Here is a 23139-nt window from a genome sequence, read left to right as displayed (position 1 = left end):
GCCCTAAAAAACAATAACGGGATGGAAAAGAAGCTACGGAAATTCTTATTGAGATGTTTAAGTTTCTGTTTGGAACATAACTTTTTCTGGTACCAGAATACTTATTTACAAATTAAAGGCGTCACGATGGGCGCTAATTTCGCCCCAAGCGTCGCCAATTTGTATATGGCCAGATGGGAGTCTGAAGGTATTTTGTACAATAGAGAGCCCAATATTTTGCTCTATAGACGTTTCATAGACGATCTTCTGATCATATGGAAGGGAAATGAGGATCACCTGGCAGAAAAGCTTGAAATAATGAACAATAACGATCAGAATATCAATCTGACATGGAACATTAGTAAAAGTGTGGTACACCTCCTGGATCTGGAAATTAGCAATACAGCTCAAGGAATTGAAACAAAAACATACTTTAACCCTTTCATGACTAAGCCTATTTTTGAAATTTGGTGTTTACAAGTTAAAATCCGTATTTTTTGCTAGAAAATTACTTAGAGTTCCCAAACATTATATATATTTTTTTAGCAGAGAATCTAGAGAATAAAATGGCGATTGTTGCAATATTTTTTATCACACGGTATTTGTGCAGCGGTGTTTTAAACGCAAATTTTTGGAAAAGGGACACTTTCATGAATTTTAAAAAATCCAAACAGTAAAGTTACCCCAATTTTTTTGTATAATGTGAAAGATGATGTTACGCCGAGTAAATAGATACCAAATATGTCACCCTTTATAATTGCACGCACTCGTGGAATGGCGACAAACTACGGTACCTATGAATTTCCAGAGGCGACGCTTTAAAATTTTTTTACGGTTACCAGGTTTGAGTTACAGAGGAGGTCTAGGGCTAGAATTATTGCTCTCGCTCTGACGATCGCGGCGATACCTCACATGTGTGATTTGAACACAGTTTACATATGCGGGCGCGACTTCCGTATGCGTTTTCTTTGCTGCGCGAGCTCGCGGGAACCGGGGCACTTTAAAAAAATTTTTTTTTTTTTTTTTTTTATTTATTTTATTTTTTTACTTTATAAATTGTGTTTTTAAAAAGAAATTTTTTTTTTTTTACTTTTATTGCTGTCACAAGGAATGTAAACATCCCTTGTGACAGTAATAGGTGGTGACAGGTACTCTTTACGGAGGGATGGGGGTCTAAAAGACCCCCCATCCCTCCTTTACACTTCAAAGTATTCAGATCGCCGAAAACGGCGATTCTGAATACTGTGTACTTTTTTAAATTTGGCGCCATTGGCAGCCGAGTAAACGGGAAGTGACGTCATGACGTCGCTTCCGTGTTTACAACGAGAAGGCTGGAACGAAGCCGCCCACAGCTTCGATCCAGCCCGCCCCCAGCCGCCAAAGGCACAGGATCAGACACCGGGCCTCCCGATCGCACGGGAGGCCCGGTAACAGCGGCGGGAGGTGGCGGGAATGTCCCCTCCCGCTCCTCCGGTATAACAACCGAGCGGCTTTTAGCCGCATCGGTTGTTATACTCGGGTAGCCGATCGCCCGCTGTAAACAACGGTACCGGGATGATGCCTGCAGCTGTGGGCATCATCCCGGTATAACCCCGGAAAGCCGAGTACACATATCTGCGTACGGTCGGCGGGAAGGGGTTGAGGCGAATTTTGGGGCATTGAAGCACCCAAACGTCACTAGAGGGGGTCCAATTATGTTAGGTAAATCAGCAGAAGAGAATCATGGTAGATACAACAGTTGGGCTCTCTGGCCCCTGGAGGGTTAAAGATTTTGATCTTAGATGTTTTTAAATAACCATTGGAGCACATATATATTTTTTATATATCCCAACATCATGTCACCCAGTATGACTACACACATAGGAATGGTGGAGCCAAGGAGTATATACTGCCCCTTATTGGCTATATACAACCGCTTATGAGCATACCCTGTTAATATCTATATTGATAACACTATCTTATAGGTTAGGTATACCTTTTTGTACTAAATAATTTTTAACCAGCGTTTGCTAGCAATATACTGTTTTTATATTTTATTTTTCTATTGTGGTTTTAAGTATATGTATTAAATTTTGATTATGTATGCTCATATAGACGAGTTATTATTCGTATGAGCTTTGGATTTTTAACCTTTTACATGTAATCCTATATTATATTGTCGTTTTGTAGATTCACTATGTTATCCCTCACAGCAACTGGTTTATATAGGGGGTGCCGATCTAATCGTCCCATGTCCGTCCTGAGTAGTTTGACGTAGTGATATAATCATTAAATGATATATATATATATATATATATATATATATATATATATATATATATATATATATATATATATATATATATATATATATATATATATATATATATATATATATCTCAGGCAAAATGGGGAATCCATGGCTATTATCTTTTGCCATTTGTATACATCTATTTTTGCATATAGACGTTTCTCCCATAGAATCACATTGATTGCTTACTAGAGTGTCAACTGGCCACAACAAAATGGCCGCGGAGAGGATATATTAAGTGACAGGTTAACCGTCCAATCAAATCACCCCCTGATGAAGATACGAAATACCCCTTGTATTGAACACGCGTAGGGGAAGGGGACAGGACGGAACGTTATACATACAACCTGTTGGGAAAGAATGGCACGCCACCCCATACCGGCCACCATTGCCAGTTCGTTTCTGCTGTTTTAGTGTGGCGCCCTTAAGCGCCCTGTTACTGTGAGTATTCATTGCGGGATTTATGATTTTAATAAATTTAGTACATACTGCACCATGAAGTCCTTTTTGTGTTGATATATTGAGGTGCAAACGGGACTGCTGTGAGGAACAGAGGCACCAGTGAAAATCTATCCAGGACCCTGCATATAACATCGAACTCAGAGGTTCTAAGGCGCATTCTGACCAAGCTTAATTGCAAGGTCACACGCCCTAAGGTGAGGGGCTATCACCTGGGGGGGAGAGCACTTGTATGAGCACACAGCACTTTAGTTTGTGTTCACAATAACACATGAATTGATTGTGGAAGATTTGTGGACTGTTAATTTGATCATTGCACACAGCAACACAGCACTGAATTGCATAGAATCACATCGATGCAGCACCAAATCGCATGGATGCATTTTTTTGTATTTAACTTCTTATTGTTTGAACATTGCACTAACACCATATTGCATAGATGCAGCACTGAAATGCATGGATGCACAATATCACTTTATTAATATTTTAGTAGAAATTTCTTACATTTTTATTTTGATAAGCGCAGCGTGTGTACAATTTGGTTTATGCATTTTTTTATGCCTTTTCTTTTGGCCAATTTGTTGTTGGGTAGAAAAAAAACAAAAAAATAAAAAATAAAAACACAAAAATTACTGCAAAAACGCATTACATGCTTTTCTGCAGCTTCTCCATTGAAGTATATTGAACCAAAAAGCACCGTTTTGCGTTGAAAAGTCTTTGACCCTTTCCACATACGCAGCAGCTGAAAAAAGCATAGATGTGAACGTTAAATGAACTGTAGTGTTGTACGTTTCTGCAAAAAGCACCAAAAAACAGGTGTGAACCAGGCCTAAGACGTTTAGTAACATAATGGGGTTAAAAAAAAAAATAGCCCTTTATAGTACAAAAACAGCAAATAATCGCTGATAATTTTTTTTTACTGTGTAACAGTGAGTAAAATTTACAGTAGCGATTATTTGCTCTTTTTGCACTATAAAGGGCTAATTTTATATCCCCATTGTTACTGGCTGATTAATTATGAAAAATCGATTAGTTTCATAATCAGTTAGTAGTCAATTAATCGATTAGTTGTTTCGGCCCTAAATTATATTACAATTAAAAATATATGATTTGGGGATCCATATGTTCATGCATTACTTACCCAGAACAATGGAGCGCGAGAACAGCACAATTGGAGGCACCCGAAGGTAATCTATTGTGAAACGTAAACGACTGTCCTCCTCTAGTTTTATTTACTTTTCAAAATAGAGTACCAATTCTATTTTTATATATGTATTTAAAAACTAGGTCGACCGATATGGGTTTTTCTCTGGCCGATATTTAGAAATCGAGGCGGCCGATATATGATGCCGATTTTTGCGGCCGATATTTTAGGATGATTTTTTTTATTTTTCCCCTTCATCTCCAACTTACCCACTCTCCTCTGCTTGCTCCTGTCACTCTACCACACACTTGATGTCCTCAGTACAGTACACTGATTGGAAGCACTGGCTGGTGGCACTGGTAGGGGGCACTGATTAGAAACACCGATTGGCACTGACAGGTGGCACTGGCTGGCACAGACAGGTGGCACTGATTCTAAACACTGATTAGCACTGACTGGCACCGACAGGTTTCACACTGAGCCCATATAGTGCAACTGTGTGAGAAACTGAAATATGAAACTGAATGCAGAAAGACGAGCCGTCAAAATTCAACAGTGATGTCAGGGGCGGGACCCAGCAGCTATTAAAACACCAGCCAATGATTGGGCTGCTTAAGGGGGCAGGCCACATAAGGGTAGCAGCCCGCCCAGTTCCCATCCCATTGGCTGGTGTTTGATAGCTGCTGGGTTCCGCCCACCCCCGACATCACCGCTGAATTTTGACAGCTGGTCCCTCTGCATTCAGTTACATATGTCAGTTTTACACACTCAGCGGCCCTGGCAAGCGTCAAGCGCCACTTTGCCAATGGAGTGTGAGGAAGGGAGGAGGAACAGGCATGGTGCGGTCAGTGTTAATCGACCTTATTTACATAATAATCGGCCGTTGCCGATTTCTTAAAAAAGGCTAAATATTGGCCCATATATTCATTCAGAACTCAGCAATCCCTAGCGTCTCCCATGTCTGCCATGTGGGGGATACCTTCGATGCCTCCAATTGTGTTGTTCTCATGCTCCATTGGTCCTTCCGCGTAAGCAATGCATGAACCTATGAATCCCCAAATCAACGTGTAGAGGACCCTATCTGGATCTACAGTCCAGTGCCCCTTGTATTCATCAACCTATTTGAATATTGTCAACAATGCTCGGCTGTAACCATCGATTGTATATCATTTTTAGCATCATTGTTCCCTCCCCATTTTAAGCTTGTTTTCTATTTAATAAAATAGTTATATTTTAATAGATTTCCACCTAATCCTTGGGTACTGAGAGTCCAATTTTCTCCTTTCTTACCAGGGGCATTTCTGGGGCAGCCCCAGGTATTCCCTTCCATTAGTAACTATTGTGGATGATGGTACCCGCCCCTATTCCTAGATTTAGATTGAGGCATACCCCCCCCCCCCCCCCCAAGACCCCTTTTCACACTGGGACGGGCGTTGAAGGTAAAACGCCGTTAGTATTAGCGGTGCTTTACTGTCATTTTAGCTGAGCTATTCGGCTGCTAGCAGGGCGCATTTAAACCCCCGATATATGGCCGAACAAAAGGGTTAAATGCGCCTGTGTAGCGCCGCTGCGCTTTGCAGACGCTTCGGCAGCGGTGTCCATTCATTTCAATGGGCAGGAGCGGTGAAGGAGCTGTGTGTACACTGCTCCAAAGATGCTGCTCGCAGGACATTTAGCATCCTGCCAGCGCAGCGCCCCAGTGTGAAAGCACTCTATTTTTAGCCCAAAAGCACCAGTAAAACGCCCAAGTGTGAAAGGGGTCTAAAATCAAAATGGTAACCTGTAACAAAATTTAAAGCGTCGCCTATGGAGATTTTTTAAGTACCAAATTTTGGCGCCATTACACAAGTGTGCACAATGTTAAAGCGTGAAGTGTTAGGTATCCATTTACTTGGCGTAACATCATCTTTCACAATATACAAAAAAAGGGCTAACTTTACAGTTTTATGTTTTTTTAATTCATGAAAGTTCTCCCCCCAATCCCCCCCTCCCCAAAAAAGTGTGTTTGAAAAATTGCTGCACAAAGACCGTGTGACGTAAAAAGTTGCAATGACCTCCATTGTATTATCTAGAGTCTCTGCAAAAAAAACATATATAATGTTTGGGTGTTCCGAGTAACTTTCTAGCAAAAAAAAAAAAAAAAAAAAGAAGTAGATGATTTTTACATGTAGGAGGGGAGTGCCAGAATAGGCCTGGTATGAAAGTGGTCAAGATGCATTAAAGCGGATGTATAACCCGCTTTCACATATTTACCTACAGGTAAGCCTATAATAAGGCTTACCTGTAGGTAAACTGAATATCTCCTAAACCTTGCATGCAACCTCTGACGTCAGCGATACATGCGCTCTGAAGGTCCGGCGGATGCTCCCAGAAAATCAGAGCTCCTTGCCGGAAAGATGTATGCGGTGCATACTAGCTCATTATGCTTTTGCCTTACTTTTTTTTTTTTGCGAGTACACAACCGCTTTAATAGTTTAGTTTACTAAGCTCCATTTCATGCTGAATAATGTAGCATGAGGGTGTATATTCTGCAATATTTACATTTTTGGTAAACTCATTCAATGAATCCAAGCTCTGCAAGCTGAGATAACATGCACTGCATTGATGCACACAATTTCACAGTAACCATGAGATAAAACAAAGTTCAGGAATATTCCTTTATCCCATTGTATTACAAATCTATGTATACTACAAACTGTATGATTGAATTGGTTCTGATATCGCTGTTCTAACCTGACAGCTTATTATAAAATTGGAAACCTTCATTTTGTTTGCAAATACTAAAGATTCTAACTACCAGCAAAAATAAGTCCTTACATTTAAAGAGCACCTGTTATTTCAAATCCATCATGGCAGCGCCTGCTAGCGAGCATCCACTCACCTGCTGCCGCCACGTCCCTCACCTTGTTGTGTCCTTGCCGCATCACCAGCCATCCCATTAAAGAGAATGGGACTTTCGGTGAGTCAATAGTGGGTCAGAGGAGGAGCCTCTGCGGAACAGGGATGACAGTTGCTCTTTAAAAAATTATTTAAATCAAGCATTTTTACTGGCGATTTCAATCATGATTTAAATTGTTAATAAAAATCGACTTTATTTAAATCAAATCCACCCTGCATTTTAGATATAAATAATTAAAAGCAAAATTAAAAAAAAAAAAAAGCAGAACAGATGCAAGTTAGTTTATTATCCAGCATTCACTAGTCAAAAAGAGTGACTCAAAAGCCTAATAAAAAGCCACTCCCTTCAAGGTTCAGTAAATTCTTTAAACTATGTAACCAACACATTAGATTTTTACAGTGATTTAAACTAACGGCACTTGTTACTATTTCAGAAATATAAGCCTGTTCAACCTGTTCACAACAGTACAAAGTCTACTACACCCAGACTCTCCTGAAAGCCACGGGCAGGGCAGTCTGACATGAAAATGGTATATTCCTTAATAGAGAGACTAGAGAGTAGAACACCTATTTTCTTTTGTTGAAAGACTAAGTAGCTAGATTGAGCACATTTTAGTTCATGGTGTGAAACATTGCGCAAATAATTCAAGACATTAGGTTTCCTTCACTAACTCAAAAGACTGACTTTCTTCAGTTTTCATACCAAAGTATTAATCACAGAACTAGATTTTCTACTAGAGAAGTTCAATGCTATCAGTGTTAACTTGCTAGATCAAACGTTTCAATCCTGCTTCCTTGAACAGGGCCCTCAAACAATGCACAGGTGGCAAACCTACAATACTGTATATGAAATTAAAAATTGACCCACCATTATTAAAATACACAACCAAAAGGTATAGGTTTGCATTACAAGTAATAAGCACTTGTGTCCAAAAGAGTTTTACTACAGCTAAAGTTACAATCAGATTACAATCTGTCCCCTAAAACAGGCTGCAACATTACATTAAAAAAAAAAAAAGTGCTCAACTGCAATAAAGACAGATACATTTTGCAGCGCAGCAGGAGCCACAGTAAGCAGTTTGTGTACAAACTGGGACTTAGGCCCCATTCACACTTGTGCGACTTTACCGCGATTTCGCGGTCGCAATTTTGCCGAGATTTTACCGCGATTTGGGAGCAATACTACTTTGTACGACTTTGCCACAACTTTGACATCATTCTCAGCTTGTGGTTAAAAAGTCGTACTGAAATCCTGTCTATATTATTCAGGTACGATTTGCATGCTACTTGAGGGTTTAACATTGAGGTCTATGGACATCAACTTGCATGGAAGTTGGACCAAAGTAGTGCGGGGACTACTTTGAAGTCGGCACGACTTAAAGTCGTGCCAATATGAATGGTAGTCATTGAAAATCATGGAGAATGACTTGTCATACGATTCTGCAGTACAAAATCGTGGGACAAGTCGTATAAGTGTGAAAGGGGCCTTAGGCTGACAAACTGACATCCTATCCTGGCAGGCCAACACACACTGGAACAAGCTACAAACATCCTGGGTGCTTAGTAAGGATGAGCCCAGGCGTGTTGCAAACAGCACATGTAGAGCCCGCCAGGAAGTCAGCACTGCACAGCGCTAATCACAAGCAGTGAGACACTGTCCCGATACGCGGCTGCAGAGGTTGGGAAATGTCTCACTGCTTGTGATTAGCGCTGTGCAGTGCCGACTTCTTGGCGGGCTCTACACGTGCTATTTGCAACACGCCTGAGCTCATCTTTAGTGCTTAGCTGTTTCCTAGAGTATTTATGCACCATCCAAAGACTTAAATAGGTTAAGCAAAGACATCTGTTCCCTTCCCATTTATGATATATGTTCGTGATATGAAACAAAATAAAATTACTGTGCTGTCATCAAAACAAGTGAATGGATGAAAAATAAATGTTTGTTTTTAGAAATCCAAGCTGCAACTTCCTGTGAGATACACACAAAATAAACTTTCTATATTAAGTCATGCTAAACCGTCATATAAAGTGATTTTGTGCAATAAACATTAATAGTGCTGAATTCTGGTATATAAAGGGACTCCTTGCAAAAATGAAAAAAATCATTATCACATTATATCAGATTATGAATAGTCCACTGTATTAAGATGATTTTCATATATGAGACTGACACACGATACACCCAAGAATCGAGTTTGAGAAAGATATAACCTCCACCTCTACACACACACACACACACACACACACACACACACACACACACACACACACACACACACACACACACACACACACACACACACACACACACTGCAGCTTACCGACTCCAAATGATCTCCTATTACAGGAGATCACAAATGCCTGTGACTTAATACCCAGCCCGGGCCTTTAAGGAATGCATCGATACTCCCAGCGTCTTCCCAGATATTTATCCTTCAAGTGCACGTATTGCCAGTTGATCCCCATAAAGAAATTAAAGCTTCCATAGTGTAAAATCTTAAGTGACGCTCAGGAAATGGAACTCTACCCTATAGCCATAGTTTAACATGTTAACGACCGCGCTGTAGCCGAACAATGGCTACAGCACGGCTTGATAACTCTGGGAGGGCGTACATTGACATCCTCAGAATCCCGCGTGCCCCCTGGGGCGCACACTATAGAATATCCATGACCGCCGGGACCAGAGGACGCTGCACATCACAGTAAATGACTGCTGATAACGGCTGTTTAACACGTGATCGCTCCGTCAAATGACGGAACGATCACTTGTAAACAAACTGGTGTCATGTCCGGTTCCTCGCTCCCCTCTCTGTACCGATCAGTACAATGTAAGCGGAGAGGGGAGAGATTGGGTGCAGCAGCACTGTGGGCTGGATCTGTAGTGCCCACAGCGCTTGTGCCTATTGCAGCCTCATCCAGCCAGCCAACCATCATGTCATACTCATCCAGCAATGCAACCATCCTCAGCAATACTCATCCATCCATCCTCAGCAATACTCATCCATTCCCATCCACGCTCATCCATGCCACATCAGTTCTCATCCATGCCACTACAGTGCCTCACAAAAGCGTAATAGGTAGTCAAATTAGTTTGAAACTTATGCCCCTAGAACACCTTACGGTGCTCCCTGCATGTTGGGTCTCTCTATGTGGCCAGGCTGTGTAAAAGTCTCCCACATGTGGTATCGCCGTACTCAGGAGTAGGAGAATCTATTTTGGGGTACAACTGTGTAAAAAAAAAAAAAAAAAAAAAAAATATTCATTACACATTTGCCAAAAACTTGTAGAAAAAAAAAAAATGACATGTTCAAAAGACACATTATGCCTCAGATTATACGTTTGGTTGTTTGTCTTTCCAAAATTGGGTCGTTTTTGGGGAGTTCCCATTGTCCTGGTGTACCAGGGCCTTCAAAAGTGTAAGAGGTAGTCAAGAAATTATATGTGTAATTTATGCTCCAAGAACGCCTGATGGCGCTCCCTGCATGTTGGGCCTCTGTATGTGGCCACGCTGTGTAAAAGTCGCACACATGTGGTATCGCCATACTCAGGAGTAGCAGAATGTATTTTGGGGTGTAATTTGTGTTATGCATATGCTGTGTGTGAGAAATAACCTGCTAGTAACAATTTTGTAAAAACAAAAAAAAAAAAAAATAAAAATCTTATTTTTGCAAAGAATTGTGGGAAAAAATTACAACTTCAAAAAACTCACCATGCCCCTTACTAAATACCTTGGAATGTCTACTTTCCAAAAAGGGGTCATTGGGGGGTATTTGTACTTTCCTGGCTTGTTAGGGTCTCAAGAAATAAGATAGGCCGTCAGTGCATCAGGTGTGATCAATTTTCAGAGATTGGCACCATAGCTTGTGGACTATACCTTTCACAAAGACCAAATAATATACACCGATTTGGGTTATTTTTACCAAAGATATGTAGCAGTATAAATTTTGGCCAAAATTTATGAAGAAAAAATTACTAATTTGCAAAATTTTATAACAAAGAAAAATGCATTTTTTTTAATATACAGAATTTACGGTCTTTTTTCCTTTTATAGCACAAAAAATAAAAAAAACCCAGCAGTGATTAAATACCACCAAAATAAAGATCTATTTGTGTGAAAAAAGGACAAAAATGTCATATAGGTACAGTGTTGCATGACTGAGTAATGGTCATTCAAAATGTGAGCACCGAAAGCTGGCCTGGTAATCATTGGATGATCCCAGGAGAGCTGCTGCACATTAAAGATCAGTCCTAGAAATACTGCACTTTTCCTGGCACATCAGAGTGATATACCTTTGTTGGCAGGAGGTTAAAATTGCAACATTTGTCCATACACACCCCTTAACAGCCAAGGTGCTGTATATTTCCCCATCCCAGAAGGGTCCTCATGTGTGGCTCCTTGTAAGCCTTCTGGACATGAGCTTCATCTTGAGGAGGTGGGAATGGCATGTGGAGATTTTTTGACCGCTGGGATCTTTTTAAACAATTTATGGCTATAGGGTACAGTTCCATTTCCTGAGTGTAACTTAAGATTTTACACTATGGAAGCTTTTATTTCTTTATGGGGATCAACTGGCAATACATGCCTTTGAAGGATAAATACCTGGGAAGACGCTGGGAGTATCGATCCATTCCTTAAAAGGCCCGGGCTGGGTATTAAGCCACAAGCGTGTGTTATCTCCTGTAATTGGAGATCATTTGGAGTCGGTAAGCGGTAGTGTGTGTGTATAGAGGTGGAGGTTATAACTTTCGCAACCACGACTCTTGGGTGCATTATGCGTCAGTGTCACATTTGAAAATCTTAATACAGTGGACTATTCATAATATGATACAATGTGAATTAATCAACGATTTTTTTCATTTTTGCAAGGAGTCACATTATATACCAAAATTCAGCACTATTAAACCTCATGCACACTGGACGTTAAAATAACGTTATAAAAACGTCAGTTGCTTTGCAGTGAGTTTTTCAACATTTTTTGCAAAATCAGTTTTTAGCGTTTTTCCGCATTAGCGTTTTAGCATTTTTTTTTTTTTTTTTTAAATAAATTTTTTTTTCCAATGGATCAAAAACGTTAACGCTGGTGAGCGACATTTTTGAGCACTTATCAGTTTTAGAGCCTTTTACAGCTGAAAAACGTCTCTCAGAACCCACTCGTTTTGGTTTTTTTTAGTGCTCAAAAACGCTACTGCCCAAAACTGCTGATAACAGCCTATGTGTGCATGGACACATAGGATAACATGGAGAGTTTAATGACTGTAGAAAAAAACGTCTACAGTCAATAAACAGCTGCTGTAAAAACGCCCAGTGTGCATGAGGCCTTAATGTTTATTGCACAAAATCACTTTATATGAAGGTTTAGCGCGACATAATATAGAAAGATGTTCATGATATGACCTAAGGACTATTTCAATAAGGTACTAATGAGAGTAAAGCTGGACATATCACAAGTTTGTGAGGAAAGCCAATCTATGGGAATCATTGTGTCTCACCTATTCATTACTCAGGAATATTAACCAGTAATGTTCCTTAATAGCTATATGCCATTCACCAGCTACCTACTCCATCTCTCATTAATCTGAATGCATGTGGTCAATCGTTTATTCCAGCAATACATGTCACCATCATTGTCTGTGACTATCATTTTATTATGTTTCAACTCTATTATTTATCATTACACTTGGAATGACTCTTTTTCAAGATTATTAGATATCAGATATAAGCTTGTTAGCAGTTATTCATTTCACCAGCACATGCAATCTACAGCATTAATAGGAACCATTCCTTATTATTTCCAACCCTTTTTCCATCTGTCTTGATGTGATTTGCTGAGATTCTATCACTGGATTTGAGTTATACTGCATCCTTTCACAACCTGTTCTAGGAATCAACCAGCCATTTCTTACTTCTGATCTGAGTTCTTTGAGTCGTCTTTAATTATATGATTATTAGATCGTTTGATCTCTCTCCCATACTGGATCACTACCTGGATTGTTTTTACCTTTTTTGCATGTGTGTATGTTTTAGGTCATCCAATCTTTTTGGAAGGCATCTCTTTTTTCATTCAGATTATTCCGTATTTTTTCATTGATAAATTTGATTAGTTTACGCTGCTTGGTTAATTTTTGCCTACTTTACAGTTTGTGCTATACAACAGTTTTCTTTTGTTCAGTGTTTCACGTGGGCTTAACCACACCCTACAGGTGCATCAGCAAGCTATATACTCCTCTCTTTGGGTGGATTATTACCCAACCCTTTGTCAATCAAGCTTAGTTAAGTAGCATGAGGCTGTATATTCTGCAATATTTACATTTTTGGTTAACGCATTCAATTAATTCAAGCTCTGCAAATTGAGATAACATGCACTGCATTGATGCCTTCACACAATTTCACAGTAATGAGATAAAACAAAGTTCAGGAATATTTATTTATCTCACTGTTTTGCAAATCTATGTACACTACAAACTGTATGAATGAATCGGTTCTGATATCACCGTTTTACTAACCTGACAGCTTACTATTCTAAATTGGAAACCTTCATTTTGTTTGCAAATATTAAAGATTCTAACTACCAGCAAGAATAAAGTCCTTACATTTAAAGAGCACCTGTCATTTCATATAAACAATGGCAGCGCCTGTTAGCGGGCACCCACTCAGCTGCTGCCACCACGTCCCTCACCTTGTTGTGTCACTTCCGTATCACCAGCCATCCCGTTAAAGTGAATGGGACTGTCAGTGAGTCAACAGCAGGTCAGAGGAGGAGCCACTGCGGGACGGAGATGACAGATGCTTTTTAACCACTTAAGGACCAGCCTCGTTTTGGATTTTAGGTGTTTACATGTTTAAAACAGTTTTTTTTTGCTAGAAAATTACTTAGAACCCCCAAACATTATATATTGTTTTTTTTCTAACACCCTAGAGAATAAAATGGCGGTCATTGCAATACTTTTTTTTGCACCGTATTTGCGCAGCGGTCTTATAAGCGCACTTTTTTTGGAAAAAATTCACTTTTTTGAATAAAAAAATAAAACAGTAAAGTTAGCCCAATTTTTTTTTATATTGTGAAATATAATGTTACGCCAAGTAAATTGATACCCAACATGTCACGCTTCAAAATTGCGCCCGCTCTTGGTATAGCGTCAAACTTTTACCCTTAAAAATCTCCATAGGCGACGTTTAAAAAATTCTACAGGTTGCATGTTTTGCGTTACAGAGGAGGTCTAGGGCTAGAATTCTTGCTCTCACTCTACCGGTTGCGGCGATACCTCACATGTGTGGTTTGACCACCGTTTTCATATGCGGGCGCTACTCCCGTATGCGTTCGCTTCTGCGCGCGAGCTCGTCGGAACAGGGCGCTTTAACATTTTATTTTTTTTAATATTATTTATTTTACTTTATTTTATTTATTTTTTCACTGTTTAAAAAAAAAAAAATTGGATCAGTTTTATTCCTATTACAAGGAATGTAAACATCCCTTGTAATAGAAAAAAAGCATGGCAGGTCCTCTTAAATATGAGATCTGGGGTCAAAAAGTCCTCAGATCTCATATTTAGACTAAAATGCAAAAAAAAAAAAAAAAAAAAAAGAAGTGACAAAAAAAAATTGTGCCTTTAAGAGAAGTGGGCGGAGCCGACGTAATGACGTCGCTCCGGCCGTCCTATGGTATAGAGACGGGTGGGCGCCATCTTGGCCTCACTCGTCTCTATACCGAAGCACTGACAGGTCCCGATCTCCTCCGATGGCTCCGGTAAGCGGCGGAGGGCGCGGGAGAGCGGCGGGTGGCACCTCTCCCGCTGCCAATAATGGTGATCTCGCGGCGAACCCGCCGCAGAGACCACCATTATCGTATACAGAAACGCCAGCCACAAAGATGGATACCTCGGTTGTGGCAGCAGCTGCTGCCGTTACCGAGATATTCATCTTCAAAAAAATGACGCATATATACAGTGGCCGGTCGTTAAGTGGTTAAAAATGATTTAAATCAAGCCTTTTTCTAGCGATTTAAAATCGACTTGATTTAAATCAAATCCACCCTATTTTCCCTGACAAGCATGGTCTCATTAACTAGCAAAACTCTGTTTTACTTAAAAAGTGTCCGAACCACTTGAAAATTAAAATAACCATTACTACATACCAGAGTGAAGAAAATGTACATGTAATTGCAACGGAATTGTTAAAACCACTTACAGCTCATCTCGTTGCCTCTGTGACAGAACCATGATTGGCAAGTCTGTTGACTTGATATAGGAGAGCTTCAGGAGTTCACAAATCCTAGGGAACCCCAAATCTGTAAAGCATACAGCCACAGAGTGGCTTCGGTTGTAGGAAACCTCTTCACCACAGGCAGGGTTTCAAAGAAAACTTGGAGTCATTCAAGGAAGGGTCATTCCACCTGGAAAATAGAAACAATTATTATTGTGAATGTTTGAATACAAGACATAAAATGTATTGTATATAGCATATGAAAATGCCCGTCAATAGGAGACCCCTCAAAATAATCTGAGTACAGTTTCATGTGAAAAAAGGACAATGTAGGTCAAAAAGCAAAAATAAAGAAGCACTTAAACACATTAGGAATTATTATGGTACAATTAAAATTTAATACTTTTCGCTTTGGTTTCTATTTTTAAATGCTTGCTGTGCCATATATTTGTAAACCTACTGAAGAGCGGTCTGTTAATTGGCCACAAGGGGGTGCTCTGCATTTAGAAGCCTCATTACTTAAAAGAGAATGTATAGTTTTTTTTTTTTAGTATATACAGTGCATCCGGAAAATATTCACAATGCTTCACTTTTTCCACATTTTATGTTACAGCCTTATTGCAAAATGGATTAAATTCATCATTTTCCTCAAAATCCTACAAACAATACCCCATAATGACAACGTGAAAGAAGTTTGTGTGAAATCTTTGCAAATTAAAAATATATATATATAATTAAACACGTACATAGGTATTCACAGCCCTTGCTTAATACTTTGCTGAAGCACCTTTGGCACCAATTACAGCCTCAAGTCTTTTTAAATATGCTGCTACAAACTTGGCACACCTATTTTTGGTAAGTTTCTCCCACTCTTTGCAGGACCTCTCAAGCTCCATCAGGTTGCATGGGGAGTGTCAGTTCACAGCCATTTTCAGATCTCTCCAGAGATGTTCAATCGGGTTCAAGCTTGGGCTCTGGCTGGGCTGCTCAAGGACATTCACAGAGATGTCCCATAGCCACTCCTTTGGTACCTTGGCTGTGTGTTTAGGGTTGTTGTCCTGTTGGAAGATGAACCTTCACCCATGTCTTAGGTCCAGAGCACTCGAATGCAGCAATGTACAGACACACCCTTGATAAAAACCTGCTGTAATCTTTCCCTCAATCCTGACTAGTCTCCAAGTTCCTTCTGCTGAAAAACATCCCCACAGCATGATGCTGCCACCACCATGCTTCACTGTAGGGATGTATTGGCCAGGTGATGAGCGGTGCCTGGTTTCAGCCAGACATGATGCCTGCCATTCAGGCCAAACAGTTCAATCTTTGTTTCATCAGACCAGAGAATTTTGTTTCTCATGGTCACAGTCCTTCAGGTGCACTTTGGAAAACTCCAGACGGGCTCTCATGTGCCTTTTACTGAGGAGTGGCTTTTGTGTGGCCACTCTACCATACAGGCCTGATTGGTGGAGTGCTGCAGAGATGGTGGTTTTTCTGGAATTTTCTCTCTCCACAGAGAAACGCTGGAGCTCTGTCAGAGTGACCATTGGCTTCTTGGTCACCTCCCCGACTAAGGCCCTTCTCCCCTGATCACTCAGTTTGGCCAGGCGCCTGCTCTAGGAAGAGTCCTGTTGGTTCTAAACTTCTTCCGTTTACGGATGATGGAGGCCACTGTGCTCATTGAGACCTTCAATGCTGCAGAAAGGTTTCTGTATCCTTTCCCAGATCTGTGCCTTGATAAAACCTGTCTGAGGTCTATGGATGGACAATTACTTGGACTTCATAGCTTGGTTTGTGCTCTGACATGCACGGTTAACTGTGGGACCTTATATAGACAGGTGTGTGGCTTTGAAAATCATGTCCAAACAACTGAATTTACCACAAGTGGACTCCAATCAAGTTGTAGAAACATCAAGGATGATCAGTGGAAACAGGATGCATCAGAGCTCAATTCTGTCATGGCAAAGGCTGTGAATACTTCTGTACATGTGATTTATTATTTTAAATAAATTTGCAAAGAGTTCAAACAAACTTCTTTCACGTCATTATGGGGTATTGTTTGTAGAATTTTGAGGAATAATGAATTTGATCCATTTTGGAATAAGACTAACAGTGTGGAAAAACTGAAGCGCTGTGAATACTTTCCAGATACACTGTAATAAATACAGATACAGTGGCTTAGTGTGGCCTACTTGCAACAGTAGTGCTAGCAATATTAGGATCTCCAGGTAAGAAACTTTGCAAGTCCCCCCAAAAAATAGCCTAAGGGCTCTTTCACACGGGGCGGATCAGTGATGATCCGCCCCGTGAACACCCGCTGGCTCAGCGGGGATCGCTCCGCCGATCCCCGCTGAGCAGAAAGATGACAGGTCCATCGCTGCACGCTGTGCAGCTACGGACCTGTCAGAGCGCCGCTCTCCCCTATGGGGGATCGGATGATGATGGACCGTAGTGTCCGTCGTCACCCGATCCGAAAACGGATGGAAAAGTAGGTTTTTCCTCCGTTACACTTTTCGGATCGGAGCGGCGTCGGATGTCAGCGGACATGTCACCGCTGACATCCGACGCTCCATAGGGATACATGTATGTCCGTTTTTCATCCGAAAACGGAAGGATGAAAAACGGACATACGGATCCCCCGTGTGAAAGAGCCCTAAAGTGGAGTTTCAGCCGCTTTTGTGTTTACTAAAAGTCAGCAGCTACACTTTTTGTAGCTGCTGACTTTTAATAAAACACACACTCCTCTGTCCCACGATCCAGTGATGCAGCCGCCTGAACCCTCGCTTTCCTCCCGCCTCTCCCCGGCATTTCAAGTGTGGGCACCCGGCTGTGACAGCTTGGGGCTCCACAGCCGGGTGAGCACTCCACATGCGTGCGACGCGCTGCACCTTAATGATAGGGCATTCTTCTGGGACCTGTGACGTGAAAAAACTCTTAGACAAAGGCATAATGAGCTAGTATGACCGCATACTAGATCATTATGAAATACTTAACTTAGAACGAAGCTGCTTCAGCGGCGACCGCACACCACTGACATTTTGCGGGCATCTGCGTTGTGATTGGCTGGAGCCGCGATGACGTCACTGCCGTGCATGCATTCAAGGCACTGGGCTCGGAAGGAACGGCACCCGTGGCCGTTCCTTCATGGCACATGCGCCAGTGATGTCACTAGCTGCACGCAATGTAAATATCTCCTAGACGATATACGTATACCTATAGATAAATATCAGCAAAGGAAGTTTACTTCCTCTTTAAAGCGGAACTTCTCCTTTTGGATGGAGCTCCGCTTTAATGTGGTTGTAAAGGCAGGTGTGCAGCAGCCCCCCAATACTTACCTGAGCCCCATCTCTATCCAGCGATGTCCACAAGTGCCTCGGCTGTCTGGGACTGTGCCTCCTGATTATCTGAGAGGCAGCAGCAGTGCCACTGGCTCCTGCTGCTGTCAAAGTCAGTGAGCCAATAAGGAGACGACGGGCAAGGCTGAACCGCAGCTCCGTGTCTAAATGGATACACGGAGCTGCAGCTAGGCTCGGGTGCCCCCATAGCAAGCTGCTTGCTGTGGGAGGGGGGAGGGGCCAGGAGCTCCAGCCAGGAACCAGAGAAGAGGACGATCCGGGCTGCCCTTTGCAAAACCACTGCACAGAGCATGCTTATTTTTTTTTTTTTTCTATTAAAATAACAGACAATCAATCACTAAATATACCAAATATACTGGAAGATAAATGTAGGGTTTACATACACTTTAAAAGAGGACACCAAAAAGAGGCACATCAAGCACACTTGTGCATTACATAAAACCATTTTATTTAGGATAAAACATTCCAATATACTCAAACGCAAGTATAATCTGGCACATCAACGATCCACCAAACCCAATCCAAAATGATGCAAAAGTGATACCCATACATTGGGAGGGAAATGTACACAATTTATGGGCAGGACCTTTATCAGAATTTTTTTTTCCCCACACTTCCCCTTCTTATTTTAATCTGGTAATCCTAACGTTGTCATATTAGGACAGGGAATGGAAGGACTACACAACATTTTTAGGAATACATAACCCATCCCCCTCTCTTCTTAACCGCTTCCCTACCCGGCCATAGACAAATGACGTCCACAGATGGGATCTCCCATTCTGGGTGGACGTCATATGATGGACTCGGGTCCCCGGCCGCATGCGCGCCGCGTTGCTCGAGACCGATGCGTGTGCCCAGCGGCCGCGATGTCCGCCAGGCACCCGCGATTGCCCGTTAATCGGGCCGGCCCGTGGATCTGTGTGTGTAAACACACAGATCCACGTCCTGTCAGTTCAGAGGAGAGCGATCTGTGTTCCCAGAACAGCGGAACACTGATCGGTCTCCTCCCCTTGTGCGTCCCCTCCCCCTACAGTTAGAAGCATTCCCTAGGAAACACATTTAACCCCTCCCCGCCCCCTAGCGGTTAACCCCTTCACTGCCTGTCACATTTACACAGTAATCAAGGCAATTTTATAGCATTGATCGCTGTATAAATGTGAATGATCCCAAAAATGTGTCAAGTGTCCGATGTGTCCGCCATAATGTCACAGTCACGAAAAAAAAATCTCTGATCGCCGCTATTACTAGTAAAAAAAATAAATAAATAATATATTTTTTTTTAAAATGCCATAAATCTATCCCGTATTTTATAGACGCTATAACTTTTGCGCAAACCAATCAATATACGCTTATTGCGATTTTTTTTACCAAAAATATGTAGAAGAATACGTATCAGCCGAAACCGAGGAAAAAATCTGTTTTTTTTTTTAAAAATTGGGATATTATAGCAAAAAGTAAAAAATAGTGTTTTTTTTCAAAATTGTCGCTCTTCTTTTGTTTATAGCGCAAAAAATAAAAAATGCAGAGGTGATCAAATACCACCAAAAGAAAGCTCTATTTGTGGGGAAAAAAGGACGTCAATTTTGTTTGGGTACAACGTCGCACGACCGCGCAATTGTCGTTTAAAGTGTGACAGCGCTGAAAACTAAAAATTGGTCTGGGAAGGAAGGGGGTGAAAATGCCCGGTATTGAACCGGTTAAAGTGGAGGGCCACCCTGAAAATAAAAAAATTGCACCAAAAAATGTTAAACTTACCTGAACCCTTGTTGTTAGGCAGTCTTCCTAATCTGCCTCTTATTCCGCGGCGTGTCCTGTTCCTCGGTGAGCAGCCCCGTTGCCTTCTGGTAACTGTGTTCACAGAAAACCACGGGGCCATTTACAGAGCGCCGCGCCTCTCGCGCGTGCGCAGTAGGAAACTGGCAGTGAAGCCGCAAAGCTCCACTGCCCGTTTCCCTTAGTTAGGATGGCGGTGCCGGGACCCCAGATACGAGGGACGGGTCAGCATCGGGCGGCCGACATCGCGGGCACCCAGGACAGGTAAGTTTACTTATTTAAAGTCAGCAGCTACAGTGTTTGTAGCTGCTGACTTTAAAAAAAAAATTTCGCCGGGTGGATTCTTGCTTTAACATGGGGATGCATTTTGTAGTCCACAGATAGCACAGAACAATCCTAACAGACTGCAGTCCAGAGGCATAAGTACATGAAGTTATCAGCTCACAGTTTGACAAGATGAACAGCTTTTTTCCCACAAACTGACATAATAAAAAGCTTTCAATGCTATAAAGGGGCCTTTCACACTGGGGCGGTTTGCAGGCGCTATTGCGCTAATAATAGCGCCTGCAAACCGACCCGAAAGTGCCACTGCTTTAATTCCAGTGTAAAAGCCCCGAGGGCTTTCACACTGGAGCAGTGCGCTAGCAGGACGGGAAAAAAAGTCCTGCTAGCAGAATCTTTGGAGCGGTGAAGGAGCGGAGTGTATACCGCTCCTTCACTGCTCCTGCCCATTGAAATCAATTGGACGGCGCGGCTATACCGCTGGCAAAGTGCCTCTGCAGAAGCGCTTTGCGGTGGTTTTAACCCTTTCTCGGCCGCTAGCAGTAGGGGTAAAACTGCCCCGCTAGCGGCCGCATACGGACAGTAAATGGCGGCGCTTTACCGCCGACCCCGCCCCAGTGTGAAAGGGCCCTTACAGACCAAAAAGGGAGCAAATAAACTGTTAGAGTTTAAAGAGGAACTTCACCCAAAATGGGGTGTCCCCCCCCCATTACGTTTTGGCAGTTTATTGATCCATAGTCTTCTGGGACACATCAGATCCCAGAAAGCCGTTGGACCATTCATAAAGTGCCGCGTCAATTGCACATTGGAAAGCCAGCTGAGAAGCCACAACCAGTTACAGCCAAATTACCAAAGTAAAAATGCTGGCGCCAAGACCACAAAATGGTCAAAAAGCCAGCTCGAGTGAGGACCACACTGGACCCCTGGACAGGTAAGTGTCCTATTTACAATTTTAAGTTGTTGCTTCTAAGTTGAAGAATTGCTTTAAAAGCACTATAAAGTAACAGATCTCAACATCAGACAAATAGCAAATTTTAAATCAAAAGGATATTTAATTTGAGAACACAAAAATCAATTCTTGAAAAGGATACTGCTGATAATTTTGTTATAGGACCCAGTGTCAGCAGAATTTCACAAGTAAATTCTAAATTTCAGTGTTAAGCATTGTGCGCCAGCAATCACTTCTACGTGCAATGTAATTCAATTAAAACACAGTGAACACCAATCTGCAGCAGACAGCCATTATTCGTTAATAGAAAAGAAAAAAAAAAACTTGTACATTCTACCATTGAATCATCCATTAGAAGTTCAGTTTCCAGTATTGTCATTTAAGTCCAGTAAGCAACATTACCATTCTTAGGCAGCCCACAGATGCATTTTTTTTTCTCTTCAATCAACCAGCAAGTTTAAAGTGGATGTAAACCCAATGTCATCCTTCCTAAACTACTGCCATAGGGGTCATCTATAAGGATATACATGCCTCCTGCATGTATCTTTACCTGTCAAATGTCTCCCCTCTGTTATTAGACCCGAAAAACTGCATATTCTGTGGGTGGGTCTGTTGTCTAGAGCTCGGTGGGTGGAGTCGTGATGTCAGTATATTCCCCGCCCACCTCTCTCTACACTCCTTGTCAACATGCATTTTTTTCCTGTGTATTTCTAACACTGAACTTCTGCTATGATCTCTAACATCCAGTGAAAAGACAGGAAAGTAACCACATGAATTCAGCATGCCAAATCATGCTGAGGTGTGGCACAGCCAATCCTTGCAGAACTGCTGAAGAAAAGAGTGGAAGGGAATTAAAAAATAACGCATGTCTCTTAGGCTGGTGCACGAGATATATAAATCACCTGTCACTCACAGCAAGGGGGAGGATTTGACAAAGTTTTTCTCAGTTTGTCAAGATTTATCTCACTAAACAATAAAAGAGAATTGCTCAGAGATGGATTAACTCTGTGTGGCAAGACTGGGCTCAAATGATAGGAAATCTTGTACTCTACAGTATGATATCCAAAAAAAAAAAAAAATATTTCGGGTTTACATCCACTTTAACAAATTAAAAAAATTTAAAAATTAAAAAAAATAAAAAATAAAAAAAACGCAATTCCTTCATCCACACACTCAGTTTGGATGAGAGAATCCTCCCTGTTAAGTGTCCGTATTCTGACAGCAGGGAGACTTCCCCGCCATCAGAATACACTGATCAGAGTTGCCAGCTATAGCCTGCAATGCTGATTGAGCGGTGAAAATTCAACAGGGTGGTTGAACAGAAGTTGATCAGCAGATTGACTTCTGTACAGCCACAGTGCCTGTACATGGATTGAAATTCAGCTGGTCCCTGCTGGACCAGCGAAATTTCAATCCATGTATGGGCAGCTTAATATACTCTGGAAATTTACATTTTACAGCAACCTTGTGTCAAATGAGCTATGATGAAAGGAAAAAGGAAAAAACTATCTTCAGGTTCCAAACAAAGTATCCCTAATCTGACAAACACATTAAATGCAACTCAGGTAAACCAATATTCAACACTTAAAAAGGGTGTAAAGCAGGGGCAGGCAACCTTAACCACTTCCACACCAGGCCTATTCTGGCACTCCTCTCCTATATGTAAAAATTTACTCAGAACCCCCAAAAACATTTTTTTTTTAAGCAGTCGTTGCAACTTATGTCACACAAAATTTGCTCAGCAGTTTTTCAAACCCTTTTTGGGGGGACTTAAAGTGTCACTTAGTGATTGTAAGGGTTCTTCTTTTTTTTTTT

The 23139-nt window shown here is 41.5% G+C and overlaps 1 protein-coding gene across 3 annotated transcripts in view; it reads right to left on the bottom strand.

Moving 5' to 3' along the window:
* PAFAH1B1 (platelet activating factor acetylhydrolase 1b regulatory subunit 1) overlaps positions 1–23139 on the bottom strand; it is a 179690-nt gene that overhangs the window by 92959 nt on the left and 63592 nt on the right. For all 3 annotated transcript variants that reach the window (XM_073616703.1, XM_073616705.1, XM_073616704.1), the window contains exon 2: positions 14956–15160. In XM_073616703.1, coding sequence (XP_073472804.1) covers positions 14956–14987 — 32 coding nt within the window. In that variant the 5' untranslated portion in view covers positions 14988–15160. The remainder of the gene's footprint in view (positions 1–14955; positions 15161–23139) is intronic.

The sequence above is a fragment of the Aquarana catesbeiana genome, linkage group LG02 (genome assembly GCF_042186555.1).
Source record: "Aquarana catesbeiana isolate 2022-GZ linkage group LG02, ASM4218655v1, whole genome shotgun sequence".
Taxonomy (NCBI): Eukaryota; Metazoa; Chordata; class Amphibia; order Anura; family Ranidae; genus Aquarana; species Aquarana catesbeiana.
This window is presented reverse-complemented; position numbering and strand designations above follow the sequence as displayed.